Here is an 18,934-nt window from a genome sequence, read left to right on the forward strand (position 1 = left end):
TAAGTATCTGATATGCTGGATATCTGGTGAGACTCCTGTGAAAGGCTTGTCTGATCCCACTGAGGTCTCAACCCACAGGCTAAGAACCACTGGTCTACAAAGTGCCAACATGCTTGGTTCAAGTAGATAATTTCTTTTCCAAATTCAACCCATCTCCAAGTTAATACCACAATGAAGAACCAATGGAGTGCCAGGCATGGAGTGGCACAGGCCTTTAGTCCCAGCATTCCAGAGGTGGAGGCAGGCAGATCTCTGAGTTAAAGACCACCCAGGTTTACAAAGCAAGTTCCAAGATAGGGCTACCCAGAAAAACCCTGTCTTGAAAGAAAAAAGAAAGGAAGGAAGGAAGGAAGGAAGGAAGGAAGGAAGAAAGAAAGAAAGAGAAAAAAGAAAGAAAGATAGATAGATAGATAGATCCCACTAAGACAGGTGTGGTACAATAGTCTCCCAGAGTGAAAAAGGTTTAGGCCAGACTAAGTAGCAAAGAGAGATTGTCTTAAACACCAAAGGAATTCATATCATCCTAATGAATACAGGCACTTAGAAGGAAAGCATTACCACCCTGCACACATGTGGACTTTCTCAGTGACTTAATGCCTTGAAAGCAGTTAAAAGATGTTGGTCTCTGTGCAAACACCAGACACCCCAAATGCTCACTTCTGAATCTGATACTGGTGGAGAATCTTCCATGTCAGGAATGGTTTCTGGTTTAGTAGTGATCTTCTTGCTTTCATTAAGCAACTTAGTCCTGGACTCTATCACCTAAAAGGAGGACAAAAATGAAGGCTTCAGCCTTGGGTTCTAGGTAGAAGGAATATTCATCCATTCTACAATCCACGTACTGACTTGTAGAAAATGGAAACCTCTAAGCCCTCAGGCAGCTATCCTCCTCAGGACTTACAGATTTTGTGTGCTTCTCTGTCCACATAGAAAGCTCTTTAGATACAAGTTCTTCAGGCTTCATTCTGACAAGTTTTGCCAAGGAGATTTCCTCTCGAAGAACACGATGGAAGAGCCCCTATTTTAAGAAAAGAAAGAAAAAGCACCTTTCAACTTCTCATTCATATACCTTTAGTGATGTATTTTACTTTGGGTCAATATGAAAAACAAAGTAGCACAATGGAAATCAGATGGGCCCTGAATACTCCATGCCCTGATCCACACACAGTGCAGAAATGCACCCCCAACCCACTGTGAGCAGGCTCTCTGAAAAGGCAGAGATAATACAACTGAGAGTCAACCTCAAGGACATCTGCAGTCTCTGCCTTGTCAGGATCACAAATCATGTACACAACTTGGGATACGGGTTAAAAAGTTAGAAGCTGGTGGAAGTGCACACATAATTCTAGTACCTGGGAAACAGAAGCTCAAGATTCTGCCTCAAAAAAAGGTAGTTAAAAGAACAAACTGAGGCGGGCGGTGATAGCGCACGCCTGTAATCCCAGCACTCTGGGAGGCAGAGGCAGGCGGATTTCTGAGTTCGAGGCCAGTCTGGTCTACAGAGTGAGTTCCAGGACAGCCAGGACTACACAGAGAAACCCTGTCTCGAAAAAACCAAATCCAAAAAACAAAACCAAAACAAAAAACCAAAACAAAAAACCAAACCAAACCAACAAACAAACAAAAAAACCTTCAATCGTAACAATGGGGATCTGAGTTTGAGGCTAGCCAAAGCTACATAGTAAGACCCTTTCTCTACCCTCCCCCCAAAAAGTTGGAAATAAAGGCAGAAATACATCACTCCTAGGCAATGCAGTCAAGGCATTTGATTCTGGTTCTAAAACACGGAGGATGGGGTGTGTGTGTGTGTGTGTGTGTGTGTGTGTGTGTGTGTGTTCAGAGTCAAGAGAACACTATGAACAAGCTCCAGCAGCAGAAAGCAGGAGGTACTAGGCTGACATGGTAGAGAACCACAAGGGCTGGCCCACGACAAGTGGCTGGGGAAGAACGGTAAGAGAGAAAGTTACTTGAACTTTTAAGTCCACAACTTGCTAGGCAGAAACAAGCAGATCTCCTAAGAATTTGAGGCCAGCTTGATCCCTGGCCAGCCATGGTTACAGTAAGACCTTGTCTCAAAAAATAAAAAATAAGATAAAATAAAAATGTTACACCACATATCAGATAACCCTGAAAATTGGTATGAAAAATTTCAAGCTTAGGTCAGGTCAGTGGGCAGTTGATTTTTGCAGGGAAGTTTAAGCTAATCTAATAAAATGGGGGAAGGGCTATAAAATCCCTGATAACTCCAGTTCTCAGTGAAGATGATGACCCACATAAGGGAAGGATGTATACTTCTCCAAATGCTGTTTGGTATATCACCGTGAAGCTAACAGAAATGAAGGTGAGAGGGTCTATCCTGGGTCAAGAATTCCCAACATCTAGTCGGGGGTACACAGACCTGATTCTTAGGATCCTTAAGGTTGAACATGATGCTGCGATATTTGCTCTTATAGCGATTATCAGTAACCTGGAACAAGTTAAACATCTCCTTCTCAATGTGGAGGGCAATTTTTCCTACTTCATTTTCTGTCATTATTAAGTCATCGCTGTCATTGACTCTGAATAGAATGAAAAGAGGGATTACATAAACCAGGGGCACTTGCCTAGTGGGGAAAGCCAGAATACGATTATCAATGCTACATCTGGGAGATAAGACAAATATAATGGCCCACCTTTTCCACAAAATCTCTTTCAAGGAGCGCCTTATATTTTGCCGAATTTGTGAATTGGGCTGTGATGGAGCTGGGCTCACAGGCCCAAGGCGTCCTGGGGCTGGTGAAGCAGCAGGAACATTGGCAGACATTGGCTTCCTGGTAACTCCCACCACAGCAGCAGAGCCAGGCAACTTTTTGGAAGCAGCTGTCACAGGTGTTGGTCCTGCCTGCCTGGCAGAAGTGCCTGACAGGGTGGCCGAGGGCCATGGCCTCTTGGGGATGGTACCCTTGAAGCCTGAAGGCAGCTTCTTAATGGCTGGTTTGGCTCCTGACATATTAGGGTAAGGAGGAAGCTTCTTTGGAATCAGATTTCTCGGTGAAGTCTGCCTGCCCATCAAGGAGCCTGGAGGAGGGACTGCTTTCTTCGGGACTGTAACTGCTGTCATTGTTCGGTCCTCCACTCTCCTGTCATCCTTCGTGGCTAGAAAGCAGAACGTACATACTGAGAGAGATGAGCGACACACCAAACAGCACGTTGATATTACACCATGTCCATCTGGAGATAGCCAGTACAACCAAGGAATCACATACATTTGCAGGTTTTTAAAAATCTCAAAACCTAGGGAGATTGTTCCAGAGTATTTTATGGTGTTAATTACTCATTTTAAGAAAAGCCTTTCATGTATCAATACACTAAAACCTTTTACTTCAAATGAGCCAATTATCAAAAGCTCCAATTAATCACTAGCTAAATTATAAAAATAAAGGGCCATCAAAATAGGGCAGATTTACAGGATCATTTTCATTAACAAGGTGTTTTTGTAAGAACTTTAAAGAACCTTTTTGAAAATGGGAAAAACTACACACTATCTCCTCCATGAATAGCCAATCCCCAGGGGTCCTGAAGGTAGGTCCTGTCAGCAAAGGGTACACATTATTTCACCACTCCCAGCAGAAGCTCACTGTAGACATGGTTGACAAGTTAGTTTTAGGGAAGATCAGCTAGCCTATTTTCACACCATAAGTCAGATGCCAGAATGGAAGACTTCAGTCTGCTGAATTTATGTGAAAGGAAATCACCAGGCTCCTTTTCTTGATGGAAGGCCATGAAGCAATGAGCACCAGGTGCTAAAATGATTGATGCCCACTTATACAACCCCACCTCCAATCCACACATACCTAATTCAGCAGGGTAAAATGACAACCAAGTATTTTAAATGCTTGTCAAAGCAGGGTGATGGTGATACCTTTAATCCAGCATTTGGGAGGTAGAGGCAGGTGGATCTCAGAGTTTGAGGTCAGTCAGCCTGGTCTATAGAGTGAGTTTCAGGACATCCAGAGCTGCAGAGAAACCCTGTCTCAAAAAACCAAAAGACTGTCTAGCACCAAAACCTCTACATGTCAGTGGGCAATCAAATCAGTTTAATTAAAATCCTGCATCAAAAGCATACAAAATGTCTCAAAAAATAGAATACCTGTGGACAAGTCCAAGTTCAGGTCACAGGATTCACAGTTCAAGGAGGGAAGATATACCCTTTCCCTCTTTTCCTCCCTCTCTCGGGGTCCTGAGTCAGATCAGTGGAGATCAGTCCTACAGCTTGGGTCATGGAACTGAATGAAGTTTGTCTAACATGTTGGACCAGCAGCCCAAGTGGTCAGACAAGGTTAAGGAAATGTCTGGGAACATGCAGCTCAGGACTGCTGTCCTACCAGAAACAAACACCTATATAGGCATTCCTTAAACACAATATGCTACAAAAAATTCAACACTACAGTTTCAGCATGTATGACTGAATCACAACTCTAAGATTATAAATGAGTACTTCCCATCTTTTGCTTCCAGTAACCATTTCCAATACACCAGGAAGGTCAGAGAGCTCAGAGAAGAGCAGAGATCCCATACACAAGGAAAGCCCAGTTCAACAAGCTTCTGGTGCTTCGGGACACCACCAGGTCCTGCCAGACCTGACTACCAACCTGTCTGAGGGGTAGCCTGAACCATTGCCACATGGCTGATTACAAAGTGGTACTGAGAAACCTAGCTATAAGATGCATTTCATTTGAAGCCCTTCAATTCCACCCCAAAGGACTCTACTACAGGTGGGCTGTATGCTTACTCAGAAGCATGCCAAATCTAAACCTCAAAGAACGTTAGGGAGTTTGCAAAGTGACAATGACATCTAAAACTGATTTTTTTTAAAAAAAGAAAACAGGAAATGCCACAGGTTTGTGCAAAATAGTAATTAGGAACACTCTGAATAATGGAATAGACTTTTTTCTTTTACTGCCAAGGACCTATTTTTACAACACAGTGTATACAACAAATGTATGGAGAAAACATTCTGAGCCAAGGAATATAGCTAAGGTTCCCATAGATCAAGGGCCATGTCCAAGGACTCTGCAGTGAAGTCTACTACTCTTGACTCCTGGTGTATTTAGCAATTTACCTACATGTCTGACTGCTGGGTTGTATGGGGGCAAAAATCAGTAGACTCCTTTGAAGATGGTACAGAGAAGCAAAAAAACACTCAGTGGTTATGGACCAAGTGCTAGATGATACAGTGATATTGAACAGGGGTCTAGTAAATGTGTACTGGACTGCCAGCTGACTTCCACTCTACAAAACTAATGAGGTACTATCAAAACCTTGACAAAGCCCCTCCATATAGCAGTATGGTCTGAAACATCAGTGGTTTTTTCTTGTTTCTGTCCACAGATGGGGACTTCAAGACCAGATTCTACCGCAGATCCAATCTCTCTTGGCTTGACTGTATTTTGGTTATTCCTGACACTCCAAATATACACATCTGAAGGTTTGAGAGCAGACATACCTGAATGACATTAAAATAACTCCCTAACCATCACTCTGCAGCCTTACAGCTCTTGTAGCTCCTTTCCACTGAGGCCAATTGTTAGGACACTTTAGGCACACTTCCAACAGTGCATAAAAGGCATGTTTTATAATTGCAAACTGGTATGTCCCATAAATGGCTTTCCCTAACCATTTGCCTACTGGCATCTTGAAACACCAAGCCCTCTTCTACTTTGGAGGGTGTCAAATAGGGCAACAGTTATGCATTGCAACTGCTCAAGGGATTGTTATGTTTCTATAGCCCCTCAGGTAGGAACAACAATGGTGCTGACTTAGGGCAGCAATGCAAGCAACAGGGATTCACTTTCATGTTTGACTAGAACAATGAATGAATTTGCAAATCTTTAATCCATTCCCTATTCCAATACTGGGTTTTCAAAACCTGTGCCTGGGCACATTGGACAAACGTTTTATTGGGCTACTGTTCCAATTGCAGAGTTCACTTCTCATCTTTATATTAAAGTTAAACTGCTGTAACAGAGACCCATCTTACAAATAGCAATTCACACTGCACTTTCTCTACTAGCTTTTTCTGCCCTCTCGTGGGGTAAGAAAGTATTGACTAAGTAGGAGGAAGGCATCGCCAGTCCTGTGGACCACTAGTGGAAGCAAGGGTTGTCAGGACCAGTTCTTTGTAATGGAAACTAAGCTACTTCAAGTTTGATGGAGTAGGGAAGTAGGGTGCTCTTCATGGGAACACAACTCTATTCTCACACCATGGGTTCATTGTTAAAGTTGCTATAGCTCTCTGGTCACCAGGTGGCAGTAATGATTCACAAAGGCAGGCAAGAGAAATGCTTGGGGGCCCCTGTTCATGCGCCCCCACGGCAGAACCCTACAACTGAATGAGGTTGAAACCTAATAGGGTCCAGGTGCAGAGTAGGGGTCCAAATCTATAGTCTCACCCATCCCAGTCATGCTGATGGCTGCTCTTAGAGGACAGGCTGGCCCCATGCAGGTATTTTACCTCCAGAAGCCTAAGGGCAACTGCTTTTTTGAAGACAAGTGACCAAGCAGCACCTTGAAAAAAGGCCAGGTGCTCAATTTTGTTCAGCTGTGCCACGTACTTGGGATTTCCCATTGCTTCACCATAACCTCTTTCCAAAGAGGTGGCAGTGGAAATGTTTTTGCTGTTGCTTCCTAGATATGCTTAAGTATCTTCAAATAAATAATGTCCCTTTATCCACACCTCATGCATATGCCTGTCATCAGGGTTCAGGAGGCTGAGGCAGGACTGTAAAGGTGGCCAGGGCTATATTGAAACCATCAAAAAAGTTATCTTTAAAAGTGCAATTACCAATTTGGTTTTATATATAAAATGAGACCTGGACAAAAGCAGCACAGGCTACATTAGAGATACTCCTCAAATGCCCACTGACTATGGTGACCCTGTAGAGGTCCACATCCAACTGGATGAAAATCATTTTCTTACATATGTCCGATATTTGACTTCCATCTTAATGCAGAGACCAAGTCTTGCAAATTATCTTAACCAATCACATAGTATCTTGAAATCCTTAAGTCATGTTGGATTGGTAATTTCTTACATTGTTAGTCACTGGAATGCAGTGAAGTGAGGGCCATGTGGGTGTGTTCAATCCACCCAGTAATGTGGAAGTTGAGCTGCTGTTTGTCAGATTTCCCCAAATATACCAGGTACAGATGACTTCAGCAAAATTCATTTGAACCATTATTCCTTTGTACTAAAATCATTTACTGAAACTAACTTGACAGGAGCATATTACAACAATCCGTGTGCCTTCCTAGATCCTCCAGACCTAATGGGGCCAAAGCTGGAGGTGCAGTGGATAGCCAGGTGAAGAGAGTGCAACCAGTTACCTTAGGTTCTTGCTGAGCTCTTCCAGGTTTGTGGCAAATCAATGTTACCCAAACCTTCTTTTAAAGCAGCTAAGAATTTTCTGTTTACACTCTACCTTTGGGATACTAAGCATGTTACTAATTTTGTGCATGTTGGTGTGAATCAGAAGCACTTTACGGTATTCTAATGATTGTGACAGGCATCTTCAGAGGAGACCTTTGCACATGAGATCAGCAATGTCATCAAAAGGATTTTCTTGGAGCGTTAACCCTTTGATCCACAGCTCCTTAAGTTTACAGGAAGGTCATTCAGAGAGGTGAAGGACACAGGGACAGCTATAGGACAGACTGGAGTATTCTTAGGGGCTCACTTGAAAGGTTCAAGTTAATGCTATGATCCAATTTTCTCAACTGGGAGCTTTTCAAGGACTTATAAAAAGCAAAATGATACCAAAAGAATTTAACCAACAACCTAGTAAGTCTTAGCTCTATGTATATTATTCAACAGCTGCCAAATTTAACCACCTCAGTGCCAATTTTGTCCCCCCCAATTGGCAGGGGCTTGGTTTAGATGTGCAAAGCCGTTCCCCTATGCCCACTTTATTGCCACTAACAACTCTGAAGACAAATAAACGGCTCATGCAGCTGATAAAACACAGGCCCACCCCTAGCTTTAGGTTTCTAGTGCTCTTCCTCCACAGGGCTCCTTCATGATCCCATGAAATGTACTTCTGAAGCCCACACCTCAAGATACCCTGGAAAACTCTGTGTTCTCCCTGCTCTACCATCCCACCTGGTCACCTGTGCAGGATGCATTCATGCACCAACATGGAAAATGTTTCCACATGGGTAGGAAGTAGTCACTCCCCAGGTTTGGGTTTGTAGGTGGTTGGGGTTTTGCATTAATTGCCTACAGCCAGATAAAATGTCATGTCAAGATCCATTCAATCACCAGTGTTTTAAGTCACTTGATGAGCCATTTAGTGAGTCTAAAATACTAATTATTGTGATATAAGTATAAATACTAAATTTTGTTTCAAAACTCTAATAACCCAAGAAAATTTTAGGCAAGTGTTCAGCTCACTTCCCTCCCCTGGCAATTGGAGGTGTCAGTGGAAATAAAACACAGAAGGATACAAAAACTGTAACAGCAACATCGGAATCTTTGGAAATTTTAAAAATAACAATTGTTTCTATAAATTAAGGAAACTGTACAGATATTCTACAAAGAAAAAAATCAGAGGAACAACTGTTCTTTGAAATCGAATCACCTGCATGTGAAGGAGTGGCTTCCTGTGCAGGGCAGCATGCTGCCTGCCTGTATCCACTCAGAGGGCAGCAGCTCGGCTCAGCTCTGCCATGCAGTCTTCTCAGTGTACATGGTGAGCATCCTCGCAGGAGAGTATTGAAGTGTTCCCAGCATCGGCTTCACTTTGAGCCTCCCTCCCTCCCTCCCTCCTTTCCTCCCTCCCCTCCCCTCCCCCATGTGTGTTCTGCACACAGGCAGTGGGGAGACAGGGCCAGTCTTTGCGCCACAGTTGCACAGGCTGTGTGGTGCCATCCCACTGTGCAGAGGAAGAGGGATCAAAGGGGGCCGGCCTCATTTGGATAGCAAGAGGCAGAGAGGAGACACTGATCCTCACTGATGACGACACTCTCAATGTTAGGATGATATCATTTATGGGATAAAGGGAGTGATATCAGAAGAAACTAGTCTAGAAACATGTCCCTGATGTATGCTGTATTTTGAATGTTGGTCAATTTTGAGATGCTGGTATGTTGGGAAGATTAATCAGTTGTTAACTTGTCCTACTCTCCTGCCCTGGAATGGGACAATTGTGAAGGACAAGGTGGGAAAAGGGGTGTCAAAGAACCCCGGAGCATAGGAACTGGTTACTTTGTTGACCCCCGGGAGGACACCCCCCGCCACACACACAAACCCCGGTGCCTCGTGAAAGGGAGACAGAAGACAGTATTCAGATTTTAGACCCACTGTGTTCCATCCTCCTCACCAATCATCCAGTGCACAGGACCTTCTATGATGACACACAGGGAATATACTTACCAGGATCTGAAACTGAAACTAGAGATTTAACTGCTTCTAATGTGAGTCAGAACTTCAAGAGCTGGTTTTCCATTCTGGGCACACAGATGAAGATGAACTGAGTTGTAATCAATCTTCAGCTCCCAGGACTATGACTACACTTTGAGGTTTCTATCCTTTATTGTTTGGACACTTAAAGCACTTGAACCCTATACTTGGCAGCTTTTTCCTTATTCTGAGAGGTGGTACTTGGCTCTAAGTCTACTCATTAGCTCACAATGCTGCTGTTGTAGGGCTGCCATAACTGAAAGAACAGAGACCTGTCATCTGCAAACATAAAACTCACTACTCAACTACCTAAAGCGCATTAAGGCCTGCCACAATGCAGCAGAGCATGCTAAATTACTACTGCATTTCTTAGGTCTTTTACATTCCCTTTCCTCCCACTTGCCCTAGACAAAGGTTCTTACTCTGCAACTGCAGCTGGCCTAGAACTCACAATGTTCCTGTCTCAACTTCTCTAATGTTAGTCTAGGCCTACAATACCATGTACAAGTGCATTCTCACTTTGTGAACCTACTTGCAAAAGATCCTCCCTTAGTTAACTTGCTGAAAGGCTATAAGAATGTAGCATGTTCATATGATTACAATTCAGGGCCCTTAACCCTGTGATGCTTTTTCAAAAAAGATATAAAATGCACTAATAATAGGGGTCAGTTGCAGATGCCAGTAGCGCTTACCTAGTCAAATGCATGAGGTTCTGGGTTTGGTCCCCAGCACCACATGCCTGTAATCCCAACACACAGGAAACGAAGACAGGAAGATCAGCAGTTCAGTATCACGGCTAGAACTGCAGCTCAGCTGGTAGACTATTGGCCTAAAGCTCTTGAGTTCATACCCCACAACATACATCAGGTGTGTGCCTGTAAATTCCAGCACTCTTTACAGGTGGAGGCAGGAGGACCCCCAGCTTCACAGCAAATTTAAGGCCAGCCCTTATCTGGGGCTGAGGGTGGGTAGAGATGGAACAAAACACTATCATGAGAACACAGCTGAAAATTCACTTGAAACCACTGTACAAAAAAGAAAGGTGTACCTTGTACAGCAATGAAAGAAGAATGGCTCCAAACTCAGTGATCTAATCTAGGGTTTGAAAAGTTCACTCAAGCTATTGACATTGATTTGAAATCTGGGGCAGAATAGTAATCTAAATTTGGGGCATCTACCAATCTGGAAGCTACCACCCACAATTCTCCCTTTGATGAGGATACTGCTGTATGTGTATGGTCAACATAATTACCACAGGGTCTGAGCAGCAACAAGGACCTTCAAAATTCAAACCTGTTTATGTAGGTGTGTAGTACATGAAATAGACACAAATTGTCTACCTGTCCTGTAAAGAGTGTCCTAACTCATGAAAAATCAGTTTTGCTATAGAAGAACAGTGGTGACTTTATGTGAGGAAAATAGGTAATGTGGAAAAACTCATGGACTGTCCTGTGAAGAATTCATGTGTGCACTGAGCCTGGAGTCTGAACAGAGCACTGCTGTTGTCCCACTTTGTTGAGAGCATTTCAAATACTTACCAAGGCCTAAAACTGAAATAAGAAATTGCCTTCAACATGAGGCCTACATAGCTCTTTAGGAACCACCCAGAGAAGCTCCACAGGCTAGGCAGGAACACCTGGGGTCCAGAGGCATCTTGGTATCTGTTTCTGGCTGGCAGTAAGCTGCTGGCTACCATAAGCACCAGAACACCCAGGACTCTGGTCCTAGACAGCCCCAGGCAGTCACCCATATGATGGGAGGGGCCTGGGAAGCCAGCCTTTGGGTGATACGTACATTTACTCAATAGGGTGGGTGAGAGTGCAGTGGGCTTCTCTGGCTTCTCTGGCTTCTCTGGCTTCACGGCGTTGTAGTTGTGGTCACTTGCCCACGATGGTGTGCTGCTCTCACAGGTTGCCTCTTTCCCGGAAGTCTCACTCCTGGAAGCCAACGTCACTTTCTTCACTGGGTTTTCCCTTTTCTCTGATGCTAGTCTCTTGTGCACAGAAGAGATTTTAATCCCTGCCTGGATAATCAGTGAAATCCCAATTATTAAGGTTTGAAGTGACACCGTTGCTTTAACAACCAATTAAAGACATATATGCCTTTTATTTTAGAACCTGAAGAGCCTCAAGCCAAGCTAACAGAATCCTTTGATCTTTCTATGGCTACAGCCACATATCAAATAGTCCTTAGCATTCTTTTTAACATCTGGGTAATGTGAAGGCTCCTGGCCCAGATCTCTCGATAATGCAGCTGAGGCATGACCCAGTCAGGATAAAAGCATGAGCACCTTTCCGCAAGGCAGGGAAACAAGCTGAAAACAAATCAAAAGGGGCTGCCTGTGGGTACAAGGGCCTGTAGTATGTAAAAATGGTATCTGTATTCCCAGTGGGAAACTGTAGTCAGACCACAATGATCCACACAGCAGTTCACACAACACAGAGCAACCATTTATGGGAGTTTGAAGATCCAAAATGACAGTTTTGAAAAATAAAAACTCTGTCACTTAGGCTTGGTGGTACAGGACTGTAATACCAGCTGAGGGAGAGGCTAAGGGAATAAAATGCCAAGTTCAAGAACTGCCTGCCCTACAGAATTACCCTTAAAACAAAAGAAACCTTCCCCCCACCCCCCCCAAAAAAAGGGTTATGTAGAAATCCTATGACTGTTAGCATGCTAGGCACTCTACCACTGAGTTTCAAGGCAGAGCCTTGCCCAGAACCTATGTCTTTATCTAAAGGTTAAGTGGAATTTGGACACAGCTGTGTGGTATACACCCTAAAATCAAAAATGCCACATGGTTGCTTGCTTGTATAATACTCCATGTTAACTAACCCCTCAGTGAATAGGGGAAGAGGGAAGGAAAAGGGATCTATATTTTGCTGACAACTGCTGTTCCCTGCATTGCTCAAGCAAACAGACACCAGTCTATGAAGAGTCCTCTCAAACACTTCCTGTTTCAAGTAAGTAATCTGAAGGAGACTGTTGTCAGCTTACCTGAACACTGCATTTTGGAAGACTGAACTTTTCTGGTTTCGTCTTGACCTTTTCCTTGGGTTTTGTTTTTTGTTCTTTACCTGAACTTAGAAATCTCATGGTAGCTGCTGCGTGTTTGAGAATGCAGTCATTACTGCAATACACCGAGTCAGGCTGTGCTACACTGGAACACCCAGGGCCAATGCACTTAGCAGCACCAGGAGCCTCTATGACCTGTAGAATGAGACAGGTGACTTCAGACATCATGTGTGCAGACACTAGTGGTCAGTGCTCACTGACAACACTATTGGTGGTCGCTAGTATTAAGACACCAGAAGTAATTTTTGTTTGGGTGGTTTTTGAGAGAGGGTCTCACTATGTAACTCTGGCTGGCCAGAAACTTGCTATTCAGACCAGGCCAGCCTTGAACTCAAGAGATTTGCCTGCTTCTGCCTCTTCAGTGCTGGGACAAAGGTATAAGGTGTACATCTCTATTCTGGCCCTAATAACAGTTTTATATGGATAAAAATGTATTTTTTATTTGTTAGCTATACATGTTGACATAATCTTTAATACAATTGTAGCACATGGGAAGGGAAGGCAGGAGATTCCCAAGATTCAGGCCAGCCCAGGCTACATAGTAAGATCTGTCTTTGTAAACTATACAAACTTATTTTCCTTGACTGCCCTGGCACACAAACTCTGCACACACACAGGAGCTTCAGTTCTATATGCCCTCTAAAACACGTGTAGGTCCCAAATGAGGTAAGAGAGGGGCTGGAAACATGGCTCAGAGATGCTTTTACAAAAAACAGTCTGGTTGTTAGAACTCATGCCAGATAGCCCTCCACCACTTCTAACTTCTGTCCTGTGAGGGCACCTATACTGTTGTATACTACCCCCCTGGACACACACGTTAAAAATAAACCACTATGAAAAAAAAAGACAAAATGTAGAGTTACAAATTTTCATTGAGATTTCTGTTACATATCGTGTGTGTGTGTGTGTGTGTGTGTGTGTGTGTGTTTATGCCTGTGCATGCATATGTACAGCTGGTAGGTACCTGGACAACTTTCAGGAGTCCAACTTTCAGGAGTCCAACTTTCAGGAGTCAGTTCTCTCCTTTTACCATATGTGATCTGAAGATTAAACTCAGGTAATCAGATTTGATGACCCATGCTATTACTCAATCATCTATTCATCTTGAAGGTCCAGATGACCTTTAATAACTGTCAAGGAATTGAAATTCCTTTATACGTATGCATGCTTTGCTTTCATGTCTGTCTGTCTGTCTGTCTGTCTGTCTGTCCTCGCACTGAGGCTATCAGACTTCCTGACACTTGAGCTACAAATGGTGGTGAGACCCATATGGGCACTATGAACTGAATCTAGTTCCTCTTAACAACTAGAACTCTGAGCACCTCTCCAGCCCCTCAGGGGGAAATATATAAATATCGAACTCTTACTGCCTTTAGGTGTGGACTCTACCATACCCAGCTCTCAAGTGAAAATCTTAAAAGAGTATATGTACCATTCCCTAAGGGAGAAGAGATCCACTGTTGGTTTTGAAGAAAGGCAGCCTGGGTTTTTTGAGTGGTTTAGAGAAAGATTGCCAAAAGACACAGGATACACACATTCCAGATAACTAGTGACCATTTAGTTTTAAGTATATCAGAACGACTGAACAGAGCATATATCTGACAGTTTGAGAGCTTCCAGAAATGGTCAGCTCTATCTACTTCTAATAAGACCACAGTCCTAGTCAGGTTGAAAGCCTTGAAGATCCTGTGCCCCTAAGGGTCCAGGTTCTATACTAGGCTCTGACCCATAGAGATTGAAGTGGGGATTTTAAACTAAGTGCCTAACATAGCAGCAGAAACAAGATAGTAGCAATAGTACATATGGAGTTTCTGCTTACAACTTCTAATGTTGATAGAAAAGTTAAGTACACATTAACATGTCCCTTACACTGACTCAAGCAAAATGTCAGTTTTCAGGATAAATATTTAAGATAGTTGCGTTTTCTTCGATCAAATCTAAGTTTACACAGAATAAAATTTAGGCCATGCCTAACATACTGGCAGTAATAAAAGCATCAAACTGACAACTTCCTCCAGTAAACGGTGCTAGCAGCCACTGTGTAGTGTCATTGCCACTTTTTCACTTTGCAATACAGTGAGAATTAAGGCAGTGACAGTCTAGACTGTAGTTTCCCCAGACTTTCATCTGATGGAGGGTGCGCTATGGAGGTTGGGGGTCTGAAGTGAAAATGCACTTAGTGGTACCCTCCTGAGAAATGCAACCCACCTGTTGACAGCAGAAGAAAGCTCTCTTGAGCTGTAAAAACCGCTAGTCTCAGCTAATGGGAAATATGAGTTATGGTCCCATGGGATGAAGAAAACATGAGTACCAGGCACAGAACATCTCAGGCCAGTATGCTAAGAGCAGAACACAGTGCACCTTTCTCTCAGTAACTCTGCCAGCACTCAAAACATGTAACACCAAGAACATGTGAAAAAATAATTTTTTTCCTCAAACTCAGTCAATAGCACTGTGGAGAAATGGATCCCCCCACCCCTTTTTCTTGTTTTTTTTCAAGACAGGGTTTCTCTGTTGTACCCCTGGCTGTCCTCGAACTCAGAAATCCACCTGCCTCTGCCTCCCAAGTGCTGGGATTAAAGGCTTGTGCCGTCGCCACCACCACCACCACCGCCCAGCATGGATTTACCCTTAAGGAACCATTAGATCACAGTGCTGCTGGCACTAAGGAGGCTATGACAGAGTATTCACAATTGATACCATCGGAATGACATAGACATCTGTGCAAACTGCCATTAAGCTGATACACGTGAGATATAACAGCAGCGGGATGCTCTTGCAGTAACTGCTCCAGGAAAGCCCAACTGTCCTAAAGAGAAGGCACCTTCCTAGTCTTGCTGTCTTCAGCAGCAGTAACCCCGACATGTGTGCTTGCCATGGCAGACAGATACTCACAGGCTGGAATATCTTGAGTTTTTTCTTGCCGCTGGGGTTTGCCGCCTTCTCAATCCTACCCTTTATGCCCTGGTCTTCTCCAGACTTCTGTTCTACTGTCCCTATGCTTGTACAGTCTGTGCCATCAGCACCCACAGGTCTGCACCCAGCATCCTGCTCGTCGGCGGCACTGCCGCTCGTCTCATCCTGCACTTGCAAAATGGTGCAATTTGGGCAGATGTAGTCTTCCCCATTCCTTTCCAGGAGCCGCCCTCGGGCCTCAGAGATACCCACACAGTCACCATGGAACCACTCCTCACACCGATCACAGCAGATCATAAACCTAAAATGGGAAGATTATTTGATCACTGTCCAACAGATCACCAAGTCAAACTTTTACCATTCTATTGTGAATAGCATGCAAATAAAGTGAAAAATGAGATCAGAACTAAAAACCCCCAAGTGCCGTTGTTGGCAGCACTCCAAATCTGCTTCATCTTTATGTACACATGAGTACACTGTAGCTATCTTCAGACACACCAGAAGAGGGCACTGGATCCTGTTACTGATGGTTGTGAGCCACCACATGGTCTCTGGGAGTTGAACTCAGGACCTCTGGAAGAACAACAGTCCATGCTCTTAACTGTTGAGCTCTCTCTCCAGCCCCTCATTTTTTTTTTCTATTTACTTCCTTTAGAGACAGGATTTCTCATGTCTTAAACTCCCTATGTAGCCAAAGATGATCTTGAATTTCTGATTCTCCTGTCTCTACTGAGAGCTGAGATTATAGGCATACCACCTTACCATTTTATGAGGTACTGGGGATCATACCCAGGCTTCCTTCATGCATGCTAAGCAAGCATTCTACCCACCAGCCACATCCCCAGCCCTAAGAGTGAACCAGAGGCTGCAGAGTATCTCCGCCCAGCAACAGCAGCAGCAACTTCATCTAACAATCCCACAGAGACGCTCCATCACCACCTGGCATCCAACTCAAAGGACCACACTGGGTGTAGTCATGTCCTCTAACACTCCCATGGGATCTGTAGGACAACAGATGATTCTTGCCTACCTACAGTGTCCACCGTTTGCACATGGCTTGAAGCTGAGACGGTGAGCTTTTCATCCCCTGGACACACTGAGTATATAGAACTGACCACATGTGGCTGCCATGGTAGAGGGCAGCTCTAGACAGTCCATGTGCACATACTCCTTTTGTTTCTTTTTTCAGACTTATTCATCTTTTCTTAATAAGCCAACTGCTTGTTTGGCATCAAAGAAAATGGCGGTCCTCTCACTGCCTCCATCCCTTGATTCTCTACCAGCTCCCTCCCTCCACCTACCTGTTGTTGTGAGGCTGGCGGCAGATGCAGTACAGGGCATTGGGGTCGTAAACCTCACACTCAGGCTTTGGTTTGCCCGCTTCCCTGGGGTTTTCCTCTTTACTTCCCTGAGTCTTCCCTTCCGACTGATTTTCTCTGTCATCTTTCTCTGACTGGGACACTGGTCCCTGACTAGCCTCAGGCTCCTGCTTACAGAGAGGTATGTCCTCCTCAGCACTGCCTATTTGGCTACTCCCTGTTTCGGCAGGATCCTCCTCTCGTCGCTTCTTCCTCAGACGATTCTGAATGCCTCTCAGGGACCTCTCCACCGGTTCTTGCTCTCGCTTTCTTCGAAGGCGGTTCTGAAGTTCCTTCAATGTAAGGCCATCACTGTCACTGTCAGAGGTGTCTTCTTCCTCATCACCTCCTTTTGTCTTTTCAGAAGAGACAGGATGTTCTTTCCCTAAGGAGTCAGGTGGAGGGCCACTTCTGATCTCAGAACTGCTTTCAACGCTCCCCTCGGAAGCTGTCTCTACATCAGTGACTGTGGAGGACGTAGGCTCACTGGAATCCTCCAGGGACACTGGCACATTCTTTCTCCCTCGGCGGCGAACGGTGGTAAGAAACTCTTCTACCCTCTCTGTGCGCTTTGGCTGCCGCCCACTGCGGCGCAGGGAGAGGCTATGCTGTTGTGGTTGCTGCTCAATGGGGTCCACCTCTGTGTCTCCTGCACCCTCACGTTTGGCAATCGTGGTCCTTCGAAAACCCCAGGTTTTCCTGAACTCTTTACTGGTGGGTTTGATAGCCTTGGGTGGTTCCTCATTGCTCAGGTGCCCTTTATCATCCATACCTAATGACAAAAGGCAATCACATTGTGACTAACAACCTACCACACCACCTTACCATGTAGTCTTGGAATGTATACCAAGGGCACTGAGTGAGTGCCCTTACAAAAGGTGTTAAGACGAGGTTTCTGACAGAAGCAGAGCTGCACATGAACTAGATGCTTCTGATCACTGTGTTCTATGTGGGGTCTGTAAGATGATGTGAGTTAACTGTGAAGAGACTAAGTTATACTCAGTGGATGGTCTATAGAAAAACCATCCAGTCGAGAATAAATGTATGTAAAATGGGTAAGAACTATGAAGTGAAGGCAGTCCCGCAGCATAAAAGCATGTGAAGCCAACAGACATGTGAGTGGTGGTAGGCCACACCATTCTTAAGGCAGTAGGTAGAGTCAAGCTGTCCATGGCCACCAGGGAGCAAGGGCACACGATGTGTCTCTGGGCCTGCCCCACAGGAAGTCTGGCCAAATGTGTTGTGTCCGGGGCTCTGGTGCTGCCTTTTTTAGTCTCATCCAAAGCCTGGCTGGACTGGGAGAGACTGTCTTTCACACTGAGCCAACTCAGCATGGAGTCTGACTGTGGACACCAAGTAAAAATAACAACTGCCAGACCCCCAAAGACAGCCAACTCCACTGTATTGATCTAAACAACAGCTTCCAGGCATATTACTGTCCAAGTGTGCCCACAGTCTCCCTAGGGTCTTGCTACTACTATGTGGCCAAGGTCAGCTTTAGAACTGTAGTGATTCTTATGCCATAGCATTCCAAGCACTGAGATTTACAAGTACCATCACACACCCAAATCTTTCACTTTCTTTTTAAAAGATGAAATCTTCATTCTTGTTCAAAATGAAAAAATTGGAAAGAAAGTATACCTTGAGAATTCTTTTCTTAGCTGTCCAGTCTTTAATTGCATTTAAATGTTAGTGATGGATGATTTTACTGCATCTTCCATCTTAGGGAAAGGATTGGCATAAAAACAAAAACCCTAAAAATACAAAACACAGAAAATTTAAAATTCTCAGTACCCTAAATACTGATTTCCTTCCGAACAGTTCAGTAAATGACTGTCACTCAGCTACAGAGCCTGAGCCCGCCTACCACTTATCTCTACCTATCACCCTGTAACCTTGGTCTGCAGGTCATCTGAAGCTGCTGAGTCAAGAATCACTTCTTTGGTCATCTCCTCTAAAATGCTAGAGGCCAGAATCCAGCCAAGTCAGGTACCAACAGTGGTTCTTGAATCACAGTGCAACTAACTCCTCAGACTGCCTGGACAAAGGACAGACACAATGGCATAGAGCTGGCTTCATGAGGCTGAGGTGTGCTCCATTTTCTTTATTGTTTTAGAAACAGGGCCCTACCATGTCACTGACTGGCCTA

General features: G+C 44.3%; 1 protein-coding gene across 2 annotated transcripts in view; it reads right to left on the minus strand.

Annotated features, from left to right (window-relative positions):
• Dido1 (death inducer-obliterator 1) overlaps nucleotides 1-18,934 on the minus strand; it is a 52,070-nt gene that overhangs the window by 14,320 nt on the left and 18,816 nt on the right. For both annotated transcript variants that reach the window (XM_052184534.1, XM_052184532.1), the window contains exons 3-11: nucleotides 18,427-18,539; nucleotides 16,729-17,557; nucleotides 15,407-15,728; nucleotides 12,434-12,646; nucleotides 11,231-11,459; nucleotides 2,673-3,135; nucleotides 2,399-2,558; nucleotides 902-1,018; nucleotides 658-762 (exon numbers count right to left, since the gene is read on the minus strand). In XM_052184534.1, coding sequence (XP_052040494.1) covers nucleotides 658-762; nucleotides 902-1,018; nucleotides 2,399-2,558; nucleotides 2,673-3,135; nucleotides 11,231-11,459; nucleotides 12,434-12,646; nucleotides 15,407-15,728; nucleotides 16,729-17,555 — 2,436 coding nt within the window. In that variant the 5' untranslated portion in view covers nucleotides 17,556-17,557; nucleotides 18,427-18,539. The remainder of the gene's footprint in view (nucleotides 1-657; nucleotides 763-901; nucleotides 1,019-2,398; nucleotides 2,559-2,672; nucleotides 3,136-11,230; nucleotides 11,460-12,433; nucleotides 12,647-15,406; nucleotides 15,729-16,728; nucleotides 17,558-18,426; nucleotides 18,540-18,934) is intronic.

The sequence above is a fragment of the Apodemus sylvaticus genome, chromosome 5 (assembly GCF_947179515.1).
Source record: "Apodemus sylvaticus chromosome 5, mApoSyl1.1, whole genome shotgun sequence".
Classification (NCBI taxonomy): domain Eukaryota; kingdom Metazoa; phylum Chordata; class Mammalia; order Rodentia; family Muridae; genus Apodemus; species Apodemus sylvaticus.